The 14,643-nt window shown below is 45.1% G+C and overlaps 1 protein-coding gene across 1 annotated transcript in view; it reads left to right on the top strand.

Annotated features, from left to right (window-relative positions):
- The first annotated feature begins 5,444 nt into the window (after positions 1-5,444).
- ITGB1 (integrin subunit beta 1) overlaps positions 5,445-14,643 on the top strand; it is a 36,245-nt gene continuing 27,046 nt past the window's right edge. Inside the window, exon 1 of the mRNA XM_060280884.1 lies at positions 5,445-5,789. Coding sequence (XP_060136867.1) covers positions 5,781-5,789 — 9 coding nt within the window. The 5' untranslated portion in view covers positions 5,445-5,780. The remainder of the gene's footprint in view (positions 5,790-14,643) is intronic.

Genomic DNA, 14,643 nt, shown 5'->3' with positions numbered 1-14,643 from the left:
TTCTTTGGCACTGCCCTTCTTTGGGATTGGATGTACAGTGGTACCTCTACCTACTAATAACTCTACTTACGAATGTTTCTACTTACGAATGGAGCTCCCTCTGCCATCTTGGATGCGGTTTTTCTACTTACGAATTTTTAGATAGGGTTGCTTCTACTTACGATTTTTTTCTGCCAATGCATTCCTATGGGATTCTACTTACAATTTTTTTCGACTTACAAATGTGTGTTCGGAACGCATTAAATTCGTAAGTAGAGGTACCACTGTATATGAATTGCTAGAAACGATCTTGCTGTTGAGGTGGAGGGCAGGATATAAACAATGTCCTTTATGTATTACACATCACTTTATGATCTTTTTTTAATTTCAGGAGGTAACTGTTTATCACCCTTTTTTAAAAAACATTAGTACGCCGTTTCTGAATGATGCTTAATTATACAGCAGAATGGCTAAAACATTAAATTCGTAAGTAGAGGTACCACTGTAGACTGATCTACTCCAATCCTCTGGCCACTGCTGAGTTTTCCAAACTTGCTGGCATATTGAGTGTATCGCCTTAACAGCACCATATTTTAAAATTTTAAATAGTTCAGCTGGAATATCATCACTTCCACTGGCCTTGTTATTAGCCGTGCTTTCTAAGGCCCATTTGACTTCACTCTCCAGGATGTCTGGTTCAAGGTCAGCAACCCACACTACCTGGGGTGTACAAGACCTAAATATCTTTCTGGTATAATTCCTCTGTGTATTCTTGCCACTTCTTCTTGATGTCTGCTGCTTCTGTTAGGTCCTTTCCACAAGGCACATTAGATCATGGGCGTAGGCAGGGGGGCAGGAGGGGGCAATTGCCCCCCCCTAGAAGCAGGGCCACTGGCCAGCCTGCCCCACTGCCCGCCCGGTGCCGTCTCCCTTCTCCCTGGCTGGCTGTGGGGCGGGCGGCGGGAAAGCACCAGAGCCGCGCAAAGCGTTTGGCTGGCTTTCCCTCCCTCCGCCCCACAGCCAGCAAGGGAGAAGGGAGACGTCCCTTCTAGCCGGCTGGCTGTGGGGCAGGCGGAGGGAAAGCCAGGCAACCGCTTTGCGCGGCTCTGGGGCTTTCCCTCCACCTGCCCCAGCGATTGCAGAGGGGGAGGAGGGGATCGGAGCAGCCCGATTTCGGGCTGATCCTGGCTCCCCCTCTTCCCTTCCGATCGTGGAGGGGGAGGAGGGAGTCGGAGCAGCCCGATTTCGGGCTGATCCTGGCTCCCCCTCGTCCCTTCCTATCGCGGAGGGGGAGGAGGGAGTCGGAGCAGCCCGATTTCGGGCTGATCCTGGCTCCCCCTCGCCCCTTCCTATCGCGGAGGGGGAGGAGGGAGTCGGAGCAGCCCGATTTCGGGCTGATCCTGGCTCCCCCTCGCCCCTTCCGATCGCGGAGGGGGAGGAGGGAGTCGGAGCAGCCCGATTTCGGGCTGATCCTGGCTCCCCCTCGTCCCTTCCGATCGCGGAGGGGGAGGAGGGAGTCGGAGCAGCCCGATTTCGGGCTGATCCTGGCTCCCCCTCGTCCCTTCCGATCGCGGAGGGGGAGGAGGGAGTCGGAGCAGCCCGATTTCGGGCTGATCCTGGCTCCCCCTCGTCCCTTCCAATCGCGGAGGGGGAGGAGGGAGTCGGAGCAGCCCGATTTCGGGCTGATCCTGGCTCCCCCTCGTCCCTTCCGATCGTGGAGGGGGAGGAGGGAGTCGGAGCAGCCCGATTTCGGGCTGCTCCGATGTGGCCCCGCCCCTTGGCCCCGCCCCTTGCTCCCCGCCCCTTGCCCCCCCCTGATTTTCATCCTGGCTACGCCCCTGCATTAGATTCACATAAATACAGTAAATAACTATACAACCTTTGGAAGACATCTGAAGGCAGCCCTGTATAGGGAAGCTTTTAAATATTTAATGTTTTATTATGTTTTTATATACCATATGTTGAAAGCCGCCCAGAGTGCATCGGGTGACCCAGTCAGATTGGCGGGGTATAAATAGTAAAATTATTATTATGGAATGTCCCCAGGTACAGCTAGCAAACTGATAACGGAGGAACACAATGACCTCTGGTGTATGACTTTTGCAGGCTGATGGTAGGGCCTTTGATAATAGTTCCATTGCTGCTCCACTGAGCTTTTCACATGTCCTCACAGGGCTTTTTGTAACAAAAGGAATAGTGCAAGTGTAGATAGGCTGATGGAAGTTCAACGGGTCATGAACTAATGGTAGATCTAAGTTTAAACATTAGCAACAGCAACAACAATTTTATTATTTATACCCTGCCCATCTGGCTGGTTATTTTAAAACTAAGGGGGAGTTTCATTCAGGTTGAATATATGTCAAGGTGCATGAATTTAGCTATTAATTGTTAAAACATATCTGATCACAACAATTAAACTTTTACAGTGACTACAGTGTATTCCAGAGGCTCAGAAACCGACAATATTTTATATATTATTCCTGACAGCTTTTAAATCAATTTCACAGGTTGTTGAACTTTTGGTTTTGAATCAGGCTTTCAGTTTGCCTGCAAAGGGAAATGGCGGTGAGGAGTGGATCATTAAAGTAAGTAACAGACGATTACTGCTGGGCTTTCTGAGCATGGGGGTGCTTGCCAGGGTTAGGCAACCCCCCCAAATCGGGAGCTGGCAATTATGCAGTTCTGCTTTCTATAGAGCCCCATCTACACATCTGACAGCTCCTTTTGAACTTCCCTTTGTGTTCTCTGAAAGCCACACCATTTCCCTTCCTAACATTGTAATGTGTGACTATAAATCAGGGGGAATCTGAATGGTCCTAAGAAACCATAATCTAAATTTATACAAATAACTGTGGAGGCAATGCTCCAAAATATATATAAGGGAGGAATAAGTTTGCTATTGCAGTTACAAGGAAAGGCAAACTATTATTTTAAAGTAGAGGAAAGCTGGACAAGGGTATATTTTCTAAAAGTATTGTGTATGGATTCACCGCCTAATTTATTATTGTATAGTGGTACCTCGGTTGGTTCCGGAAGTCTGTACTTAACCTGAAGCGTACTTTCCCATTGAAAGTAATGAAAAGTGGATTAATCCATTCCAGACGGGTCCACGGAGTACTCAACCGGAAGCGTACTTAACCTGAGGTATGTGTGTAATTGGTTCTGGAAGTCCGTACTTAACCTGAAGCATACTTAACCTGAAGCGAACTTTCCCATTGAAAATAATGGAAAGTGGATTAATCCGTTCCAGACAGGTCCGCGGAGTACTTAAACTGAAAATACTCCAACCGAGGCATACTTAAACCGAGGTATGACTGTAGTTGTTGTTGCTGTTGCTGCTAAAGTCTTATAGACTAACTAAAGTATTAAAGATTAACCAATTGTTACACAGTTTATAAAAATGGCTGTCTTAAGCCATAAGAAAGAAAAAATATATATTAGGGCCAGGGCTTTTTTTCAGCTGGCACTTGCCAGAACTCAGAATGGCAATGGTACCTACCTGAGAGGTACTGGAACTAAGAGAATGAGGGAGGTGTTCATGGAGAGTTCTGGCACCTCTTTTTCTAGAAAAATAGCACTGATTAGGGCAATACCTTTATTAGGCCAACCAAAATATCAGAAAACTCCATGCAAACATTTGAGTTCTCCAGAACTCTTCATAAAACTAGATGGTAAACAAAGCAAGTGCCTGTAAATTTGATTAATTTCTCAGGTTCAACAAGTGCTAGAAACCGACACACACACCCCGGATATTACACAACTTTTGGGGTGTCCTGGTTTTCACTTTTTTAAATATGGCAACCCTAACTGAGTGTCTTGCCCCCTGTAGACATCCAGATGTGCATAGTAACACACCTAGATATGTCATTGTAGGCTCTATGGAGATATCACATTAGAAAAAATGCTCATTGCTGTTAAGTGTGGTACTGTTGGAACATATGCCTTCTAAGGGGTACTCCTCTTTCATTAAAGATTTATGTAAAGTTCCCCACCACCACCAGTAAAAAACAAAAAAGAGCACTTTGTTGTTGTGGGAATTTGTCTTCCAAATTAGTGCATTAATGTACTGTAAGGTCCGTATAGTTAAACCTATAGTTTTCCCAGTAGTGATGTATGGAAGTGAGAGCTGGACCATAAAGAAGGCTGATCGCCGAAGAATTGATGCTTTTGAATTATGGTGCTGGAGGAGACTCTTGAGAGTCCCATGGACTGCAAGAAGATCAAACATATACATTCTGAAGGAAAGCAGCCCTGAGTGCTCACTGGAAGGACAGATCCTGAAGCTGAGGCTCCAATACTTTGGCCACCTCATGAGAAGAGAAGATTCCCTGGAAAAGACCCTGATGTTGGGAAAGATTAAGGGCACAAGGAGAAGGGGACGACAGAGGATGAGATGGTTGGACAGTGTTCTCGAAGCCACCAACATGAGTTTGACCAAACTGCGGGAGACAGTGGAAGACAGGAGAGCCGGGGTCACGAAGAGTCAGACACAACTAAACAACAAAAATGTAGTGAGACCCTAGAGAGCCACTGGAAGTTCAGATTACGTATACACTACTAGGCTAGACATATCAGTGATCTGACTAAGTTATAAGAGTGTTTAAAATTCTGTATCAACTGTCACTTGGCAGGATTAGACAAATGACTAAGCAAAGCAGGGATGAGAGAGGTCAAGGGAAAGTTTGGTTCTCAAAGAGTAGTACACCAATGGCCAGGGATGATGAAAGTTGTAGTTCAATACTAGTAGGGCCTGTTCAATATCATGGACTTGCATGTGGCTTTTTTAAAAGAGAGAGAGTTGTACGTGCAAAGTGCCTATTCAATGGGAATAAAATCAACTTTTGTCTTTAAAAAGTGGATCTAGGGATATGGTTCGGTTCCTTTTCCCTATGACAACAACCTTAAAATAGAGACTCCACTTTCTAAATTCCTCCTTTGCTAGAACTCTTACCAATTCACAGAAGGGCATCTTTCCTTGTTACACGACTACCTGCTTCCTCAGGAGTCTTTCCTAGGGCAAACAACTGAGTGTCAGGAACCTTTGCTGATCTACTTTAGACCACCCAGAAATTCCAATGTACTGTACTGTTTTCAGCCTGATGTGAAATGAAACCTGTAGGAGTGAAGAGAAAGAGCATGCCTCAGGCTACAAGTCTACACCCTCTGAACGCAAGCTTTACTTCCGAGTAAAAAAAAAAAACATATCTCAGGAGTGTGCTTACGGAGGACCAAACCTTTGGCCAATCTACACTTGCAGCAGGGGGGTGAAGGGAACGCGGGTTGAAGGCAACGCGTGTGTGTTTTGTGAACCTTTGTCGATCCCAAAAGCAGAGTTTCAAGGCAAAGGTGAGCTCCACTGCGCTCCGTGACGAGGGCCAGGGAGGGAAAATCCCGCTTTGCTCCGACGCAGACAAGCCTGAGGGCCCCAATTCCGCGCCTTTCATGCTCCGCCCAGCCTGACGGCAGCGGGGAGGAATGCGCTTCCGGAGGCGCACAAGGAGCGGCGGCGGCGGCGGTTGCAAGGCCTGGCCGTCCCTTTCTCCCGGCCCTGCCGTATGGTTGGAAGGAAGGAAGGAAGGGAAGAAGGCGCGGCTCTGGTAGGCGAGAGGGGATAGCAGTCGCCGCCGCCACCCTCAGCACCACCGAGGCGTCGCCCTGAGGAGGCCGAGCCGGGCCAGGCCCCGGAGCAGAGGAGACGAGGGAGAAGAGCGGCGAGGCGGAGGAAGCAGGCTCAGCCCCGCCACCAACTTCTCGAAGCCCCCGGACAAGGGTCGGGGAGGCGCCCGAGCTGAGCCGCGGCCATGGCACAGGTAGCGGCGGAGAGGAGGGGCAGGCAGGGGGGGGGTCCGCTGTGTGGAGGGGACGGCAAAACAGCCTGGGCGTTGCAAGTGTATCTGTATCCTCCCTCTCTTTTCTTTTTTCTTGTTTTGTTTCCAGCCTCTCCCTATTTTGTGGGATATGAAAGTGTGGCCGAGTGAGAAAAAGAAAGGAATTGGGGGGGGTAGAGTGGGGGCTTATAGGGAGGAGGGAGAGCGATGCCCTCCCCCGCCGTCCTTTCTGTGGGGCAGGGAGGAAGGAGCGCCGTGTGCCCTTTTTCAGAAGCCCTAAAAACCAAAGCGTGCCTTTATATGGGCGGGTTCGCCGGGCGGGAACGAGGGGGAGAGAATAACCGAAGGTGCTGTATAGGGAAACTGCACTTGCGTCGGAGGCTATTATTATTATTATTATTATTATTATTATTATTATTATTAATGTCCTGCCCTCCCTAAATGGCTTTTTAATTGCAAGTTCCAGGCACGCAGAGATTTTACAGCCAGCAGCACAACAAAAGTATCTTGTGGCACCATACAAGGTTAACGGATTTGTTGGCCACGTCGGATGACGCGGGCTTTAGTTCACTAAACCTTTGCCACAATCGTTGTGTTAGCCTTAAAGGGTGCCACAAGCCTCGCTCCCTGTGGGTGGGTGGATGTGGTGTTGGTGTTGAATGGGCTGTTTTGGTTGGACGTCGGTGATTTTAGAGCAGGGATGGTGAAGTCGTGGCTCTCCAGATGTTGTTGGGGTGCAACTCCCATCATCCCTCGCCACTGGCTATTCTGGTTGGGATTGATGGGAGTTGGAGTGCCAACATTTGGAAGGGCTCAGGAGATTTACTGTATGTCCCTTGCTTTCTCTCTTCCCCCCCTCCCCCAATAGTGTCTGTAAGTTGATGGTGTTAATCATGCCCTAGCTGAAAGAGAATGCCAACATAAGAGACGGGAAATGCTTGTCATGCCATTTCCTGATAGACTTTACAAAGCTTAAAAGTGAACAGTGTCTACCAAATTTGCAAGTACATTTTGTGAACTGCTTTGGAACTGGGCCATATTCCTATGCACATTTACCTGGGAGTCTGCTCCATTAAGTGCAGCTGAACTTTTTCTGATTGAGCATGCTTAGAAAGGGACTCCATGTTTGCTTAGCCTTAAGACTGTAGTCTAGCATTCTGAAGCTACTCCCATTAATTGTCACAGAGTTTACTTTCAAGTAAAAGTTGCATATTTTGTAGCCTAGATATGTGCATGTTTACCTCAAAGTTTGATGACTTGTGTGGCTTTTTTAGCACGCAGCTCAAGTCTCATGGTGCCTATGTGCATTGTTGTTTCGTGGAGAAGTGATACTGGATTTCACTCTCATAATGTATTTTGTGGTAACAGTTTTGGGACTGTTCTTACTTGCATGCATGATTTTCAGTCCAATACAATGAATTGCAGTTTGCATCAGTTATGTCCATGTGTGCCTGTTAACGTGCCCTTATAGGGACTTTCTCCTCTTTCTGTCAACCATGCTTGAGTACCGTTTTATGTTATGTTTCCACTGCTAATAAATCCCTATCTGGTTTCTGTTAATTCTGACACCTTAAATTAGCTCAGAAAGATGTTAACTTCTCACACACCTGTAAAGTAGGCCTAGGCTGGACTCAGGGTTCTTCTTTTCAACTGCTTCTGGAAATTGATGCTGTCACTTGAAGTGCCCTGATCCACCATGCTGGAGTGTGTTATAGAGCATGGGCAATGGAAATCCACCACTTCCAGTACATTAGCCAGAGGCAGAAATAGGCCATTCAAGGATCTCCTGGTTCATCAACTACTAGACTAGAGCTACTGCAGCAAAGATCATCACTACCCCCCCCCCCACCCTTAGCTTTAGCTGCAAGGCTTTGGATACAGTAGCTCTGTTCACCCCTGAGATGGGAGTTAAGTTTGCAGTTGTTTTCTATTGTTCAATGAATTATTTAAATCCTAGACATGCTTACTTTGGAGGAACATTACAGAGCCTGGACTTACTTTTGGATAACCATTTACTGTATTTATTTATTCTGAATACTTATATAACACCTTTGGCCTCTTGAGTTCAAAGGCAGCTTATTTATTATCATTATTATTAAAAAAGCAATCACAATAGCAAAAAAGTAGGCCAGGGGTCCCCAAACTACGGCCCCCGGGCCGGATGCGGCCCAATCGGCCTTCCAATCCGGCCCGCGACGACCCCCGCCGCCCGCTCTCACGGCGCGCGGCGCAGCGACGATCTAAAAAATCGGCAAAAAAAATCGCCGAAAATCCTTTGTGCGCATGCGTATGGGCCTCTCCCGACCCGGAAGAGGTCATTTCTGGTGCACTTCCGGGTCGGGGGAGGCCCATACGCATGCGCACAAGCGATTTTCGGCGATTTTTTTCCCCGCCCGTGTGCGTGTGCGCATGCGCACGGGCGCGCACTCCCCCGCCCTCCGGCCCGCTGTGCGCGCACTCCCCTGCCCTCCGGCCCGCCGCGCGGTAAGTCTGGGGACCCCTGAAGTAGGCAGTTAAAAGAGCAGCAATTGATGGTTTCAACAAAATATAGTTTGCCAGCAACTCAGGATTGTAACCTAGGGTATGATCCCCTTTTGCAAGCAAGGTACAATTTGAACAAACGGGTGTGGCAGGCTTGGATAGAACAGCAAACTATGTTTTCCTGCTTAAGCTGAATTGCAATCTTTAAGTTACAGGTAGGTAGCTGAAGCAAAATAAAAAAAATCCTTCAGTAGCACCTTAAAGACCAACTAAGTTTTTATTTTGGTACTTATACTTATCTGAAGAAGTGTGCATGCACACGAAAGCTCATACCAAAATAAAAACTTAGTTGGTCTTTAAGGTGCTACTGAAGGAATTTTTTTATTTTGCAATCTTTAAGTCAGGCACCCCCAAACCTCGGCCCTCCAGATGTTTTGGACTACAATTCCCATCATCCATCACCACTGGTCCTGTTAGCTAGGGATCATGGGAGTTGTAGGCCAAAACATCTGGAGGGCCGCAGTTTGGGGATGCCTGCTTTAAGTGCTGTGCATAAGGGAAGGTGAAAATAGTGTGCCTATGGCTTGTGTCTGCTTTTACTCATAACCATGGTTTAGTGGTGCATGTGCCCCCTGTGCTGCTGACAAAAAAATTGTGTGTTGTATTCATTGTTTTACCTATAAACTGTTGTCACAGTAGTGAAAACTGGTATGTGAATATTGGAAATAAATAATACGTTTTTATTTTTCTGGGTACTGCTAACCTATTTGTGCTCCTGAAATCAAGCAGCATATTATGTAAATAGCACAGGGCATAGATTCTTTGTGCCTTAAATATTTATTTGTTATGGCATTGGTTTTATAGACAAGAACCAATTCCATGCTTAGAATATAAAAGTCAAAGCCCTTATGAGATCATTTTATTATTTTAGTTGTGATGCTGGCAGTGAGGTGAAATGAGCAAGGACAATTAATTGTGTATTCAGAGCATGTGTGGATTGTTCTCAGGGAAAAGACACATTGACTCTTATCCCCTTGAGTTTAACATGTCATTTATTTATTTATTTTTAGTTAACTATTGAAAAGCTCACACACTGCTTAATCTTATTAACTATATTTTGTTTAACCCAGTTCTGTGCACTATAGATTGCATTGCAGTTTGAGGGTTTTTTTTGTCCTTGTCACCTACACTTTTAAGAGTTTCTCACTGTTCAAGTTGAAAGATGGCAGTGGGTACATACAGTGTGCTATATATCTCTTCCAACACCGGCCAAGGAGGTTTCCAAACATGTATAAATGGAAGACATTTCAGGTTTAATAATAATAATATAGGAGTTTTCCAAGGACTCTATTGGGATGTGGCATTATCCAGTTTTAAAGATGAATTTACAAAGCTCCTAACATTGTTAACAAAACTCAGATTAAGAATAGTTACAGGTAGGTAGCCGTGTTGGTCTGATGTAGTCGAAACAAAATAAAAAAATTAATTCCTTCCTGTAGCACCTTTTGTTGTTGTTGTTTAGTCATTCAGTCATGTCTGACTCTTCGTGACCCCATGGACCAGAACACGCCAGGCACTCCTGTCTTCCACTGCCTCCTGCAGTTTGGTCAGACTCATGTTGGTGGCTTCGAGAACACTATCCAATCATCTCGTCCTCTTGTCGTCCCCTTCTCCTTGTGCCCTCCATCTTTCCCAACATCAGGGTCTTTTCCAGGGAGTCTTCTCATGAGGTGGCCAAAGTATTGGAGCCTCAGCTTCAGGATCTGTCCTTCCAGTGAGCACTCGGGGCTGATTTCCTTCAGGGTGTATAGGTTTGATCTTCTTGCAGTCCATGGGACTCTCAAGAGTCTCCTCCAGCACCATAATTCAAAAGCATCAATTCTTCGGCGATCAGCCTTCTTTATGGTCCAGCTCTCACTTCCATACATCACTACTGGGAAAACCATAGCTTTAACTATACGGACCTTTGTAGGCAAGGTGATGTCTCTGCTTTTTAAGATGCTGTCTAGGTTTGTCATTGCTTTTCTCCCAAGAAGCAGGCGTCTTTTAATTTCGTGACTGCTGTCACCATCTGCAGTGGTCATGGAACCCAAGAAAGTAAAATCTCTCACTGCCTCCATTTCTTCCCCTTCTATTTGCCAGGAGGTGATGGGACCAGTGGCCATGATCTTAGTTTTTTTTATGTTGAGCTTCAGACCATATTTTGCGCTCTCCTCTTTCACCCTCATTAAAAGGCTATTTAATTCCTCCTCACTTTCTGCCACCAGGGTTGTGTCATCAACATATCTGAGGTTGTTGATATTTCTTCCGGCAATCTTAATTCCGGTTTGGGATTCAACCAGTCCAGCCTTTCGCATGATGAATTCTGCATATAAGTTAAATAAGCAGGGAGACAATATACAGCCTTGTCGTACTCCTTTCCCAATTTTGAACTAATCAGTTATTCCATATCCAGTTCTAACTGTAGCTTCTTGTCCCACATAGAGATTTCTCAGGAGACAGATTGAGAAGGCGATTGGGCCGCATCCGGCCCACGGGCCTTAGGTTGCCTACCCCTGTATTATAGGTAAAGGGACCCCTGACCATTAGGTCCAGTCCTGACCGACTTTGGCATTGCGACGCTCATCTCACATTATTGGCCAAGGGAGCCGGCGTACAGCTTCCAGGTCATGTGGCCAGCTCTGGCAAACCAGAGCAGCACATGGAAACACAGTTTACCTTCCCGCTATAGCAGTTCCTATTTATCTACTTGCATTTTGATGTGCTTTCGAACTGCTAGGTTGGCAGGAGCTGGGACCAAGCAACGGGAGCTCACCCCGTTGCGGGGATTCGAACCGCCGACCTTCTGATCGGCAAGCCCTAGGCTCTGTGGTTTAACCCAGTGGTCCTCAACTCCCGGGCCACGGACCGGTACCGGTCCATGGATCAATTGGTACCGGTCCGCCCAAGGAACATTAAATACAATTAAATTAAAATTATTAAATCAAAACAATCTAAATAAAATATAAATAATCAACGCCCCCCCTCGGCGGGCCACGAAACAATCAACGGCCCCCCCTCAGCGGGCCACAGTAAAATTATCAAACGTTGACTGGTCCGCGGCAATAAAAAGGTTGGGGAGCACTGGTTTAACCCACAACGCCACCCGTGTCCCTACCCCTGTATTATACTGACATGCAAATGGCAATTCAGCCACGTTGGTATATGGCATGGAAGCCGGTGGAATTGAATGAAATGAAGTTTATGAAAGTAAAAATTTAGTATCACACTAGTTATGATAATATTGGTGGAACTCAGCAAGGAAATGCTGCAGCTCTCCCCTCCCCAAGGTTTTCATCTCATCAGTTGCAGAATAGCGTAAACCAAAAAGTCTTTATGGCTTTAACAGCTTGCTGTGGAACCTTTCTGTGCATGTAGTTTGGATTGTAGCCAAAATAACTAGGAAGAAGAATGAATAGATTGGCTGTTCTTTAGTGTAATTTAGCAAGTACTATCAGAGATACCTTCTTACCTTTAACGTTTTTAAAGGCAATGAGACATAGGCTGTAAGCATCTACCCAACCGATGACAAAACATGACTAATTATTGTGTCACCAAAAAAATGTATCCCAAGGAAATGATTAAGCAGCCTTTTCTAGGCAGTAAATGATTATGTATCAAAAAGTACAAAATAGAAGCAGTCAGCAATAATGAGATCTTTAAAAGATACATCTGAAAAGGACTTTAATTCACTAATATCAAACCATGCTTTCCTGTTTACGTATGTGAGTTCTCGGACTACCCCACCTCTCTTTTGACCAACAGGCACGGAGATAAGAAGTGCTTGCTTTTTAAACAAACCACATTTTCTCATAATGTCTGGACTTAGAGCTTTGGTTTGTTTAAACTCTTGTGAAAGCAGTAACAAATTAAGATTTCAGATCCTGTTTCTTATTTGCATTTTGTATTTCTCTTTCTCTTTTACAGAGAAGAATGTAAATCTGTACCAAGCTTTAACACTAATTATTTCAAAGCAAGTATTTTTGTTTCTTGAAATGCAGAACTTCCAAAACACCCAAAACATGTGATTTAGGGCTTTTTCTGGATTTTTTTTAAATGGCTCAGTACCAACAATATGATTTTTAAAAAACTAAATTTCAACCAACCCATTCAACTCACCCTTTCTCAGGGTAGTGATTTTGGGGGGGCAGGGGAATGGAATTTGCAAGAGCGTTTTACAGATACAGTATATGGATTTTTCCTGTGTCCCTTATTTTAGCTGTAGTCTCAACATTGTGGTAGTCACTTTGCCAATGGTTCTAGGAACCATAATTGCTGCTGCAACTTGTGTGGGTTTTGTGAATGTATGATAGGAGGATGGCTCAAAATGTGAATTTCTAGTACTTATGAACATAACAATAATCTAAACAATGGCTCAGCAAAATCAAACTTAAGTTTCTTGATTTACTAGTTGTAGGTTGGGGGATACATACCAAGGTTTAGGGTTCTGAGGCAGTGCAAAGCCAAACCATGGCTTAGCCCTGGGTAGTACAACAGGACCAGAGGAGGAGTGCATTCCCTCTTCATTTGCTAATCATGGTTTATACAGTGGTACCTCGACTTACAAAGGCGATCCGTTCCACGGCGCTCTTCGGAAGTCGAAAACTTCGGATGCCAAAGCATCCATTTTGCGCATGCGCAGACCGCGCGCGCAACGAAAATACTTCCGGGTTAGCGGAGTTCGGAAGTTGAGGCATTCGTAAGTCGAGGTGCCACTGTATATGTGAATTGGACCATTATTAGAGATGGTTTATATCTGAAGGCTCATCCTTCATGGTTGCCTCTTTCTTCACAGGCAGTAAAGAAATCCACTGAAATTTCCCATTAATATCCCATTAATGAAATACCAGTCAGAGAGAGCACTATACGCTGCAGATATCTTAGGAAGCTACTTTTTTGCGTCATATTATTTATCCAGTTAAACCGGTATTGCCTACTCTGATTCGTAGCAGCTTTCCAGAATCTTGAGCAGGGAGGTCTGAAAACTGCTACTTTCTCATTTTTTTATTAACTGGTGGTGCCATTGATTGAACCTGGACATTTCTCTGTGCAAAACATGTGCACTGGGATCTATTGAGAACTGAGCCAACTCTTATCTGTATATCTCCACCTAGGGTTCTATTTCATGGTATGACTTTGGGAATATAGGAATCTGATGCCAAACCAGACCATCAGCCCACCTAGCAGAATACTGTCTACACTGGCTCGCAGCAGCTCTTCAGGGTTCCTAACAGGAGTCATTTGCAGCCTTACCTGTAGAAGCCAGATATTGCATGCAGAGCATGTGGCCCTTCCTCAATTTGATAATGTGCTGGGATATATATGCATGCATGTATATGTATATATATATGAGAGTCTGTGGGGGCATATGTAGCAAAATAGCACCTTGATATTCACTTGATGGCTACAGTATAATGGTCAGGAATGTTTCTAATCTATTTCATTAGTTGACTTACACACACAGTAGGAAATACTCCCTTCCTTTGGGTGTGGTGTTAATGGAGATAATACTGCCAATTTTAAATCTTTTTAAAATCTAATTGCCATTTCCCATGGTATTATTATGTATGGGATTCTCATGTAATACAAGAAATGTTTTTCATTTCATTAGTTTACAACATAGAGTTAAGTAAACAATGCACACTGGAAATAATGATATATTAACACAGCTGTATACATCATGTTTGTTGGGGGACTTTGCATGGCTTCTTTTAGAATTTGCCTCTGCCAGTCATTGGGGCGGAGGGGGGGGCAAGAGGCATTAAAGGGCACTGAGTGCCCACTGAGCACCAAAAAATTTTTATGTGAGCTGCTTTTAGGGCCCTTTTTAGAGCTGAAAAGAGGCTTGTAAAATAACTTTCAACTTGTTGTGCTTGCATGGAATTGCGATTTACACACAGCCTCCCCATTTCTAAATCTCAGGTCTCCTTTTCTTACACATTTTGATGCCATTAAAGCAGGATGGGGACCTTCTGGCCTCCCAGGTGTTGTTGCACTATAACTCCCATAACCCCAGATCTTTGGCCATTCTGGCTGTGGCTGATGGGAGTCGGTGTCCAACAGAAGCTGAAGGGCCACAGCCCCCCTCCCCAATCCTTGCTTTCGAGTTGAGGAAGTGGGAGGAGTCACAAATTTTCTGAATTGTTTCTTCTTTTTGTTATGGGTAGGAGTCTAAAAATGAGGGGGTGGGAAGCCTCACTTTTGCTGCACGATTAGGTGCTGAATACCTACTTACTATCTATAAGAAATGTAATATGGTCTGTAAAATACTTTATGGTTGACTAAAAAATTTTGGAACATCACAGGTGTTTAAAGC

Source organism: Zootoca vivipara, chromosome 12 (genome assembly GCF_963506605.1).
Source record: "Zootoca vivipara chromosome 12, rZooViv1.1, whole genome shotgun sequence".
Classification (NCBI taxonomy): domain Eukaryota; kingdom Metazoa; phylum Chordata; class Lepidosauria; order Squamata; family Lacertidae; genus Zootoca; species Zootoca vivipara.
Note: the sequence above shows the minus strand (reverse complement) of the source record. Positions and strands in the feature narration are given on the sequence as shown.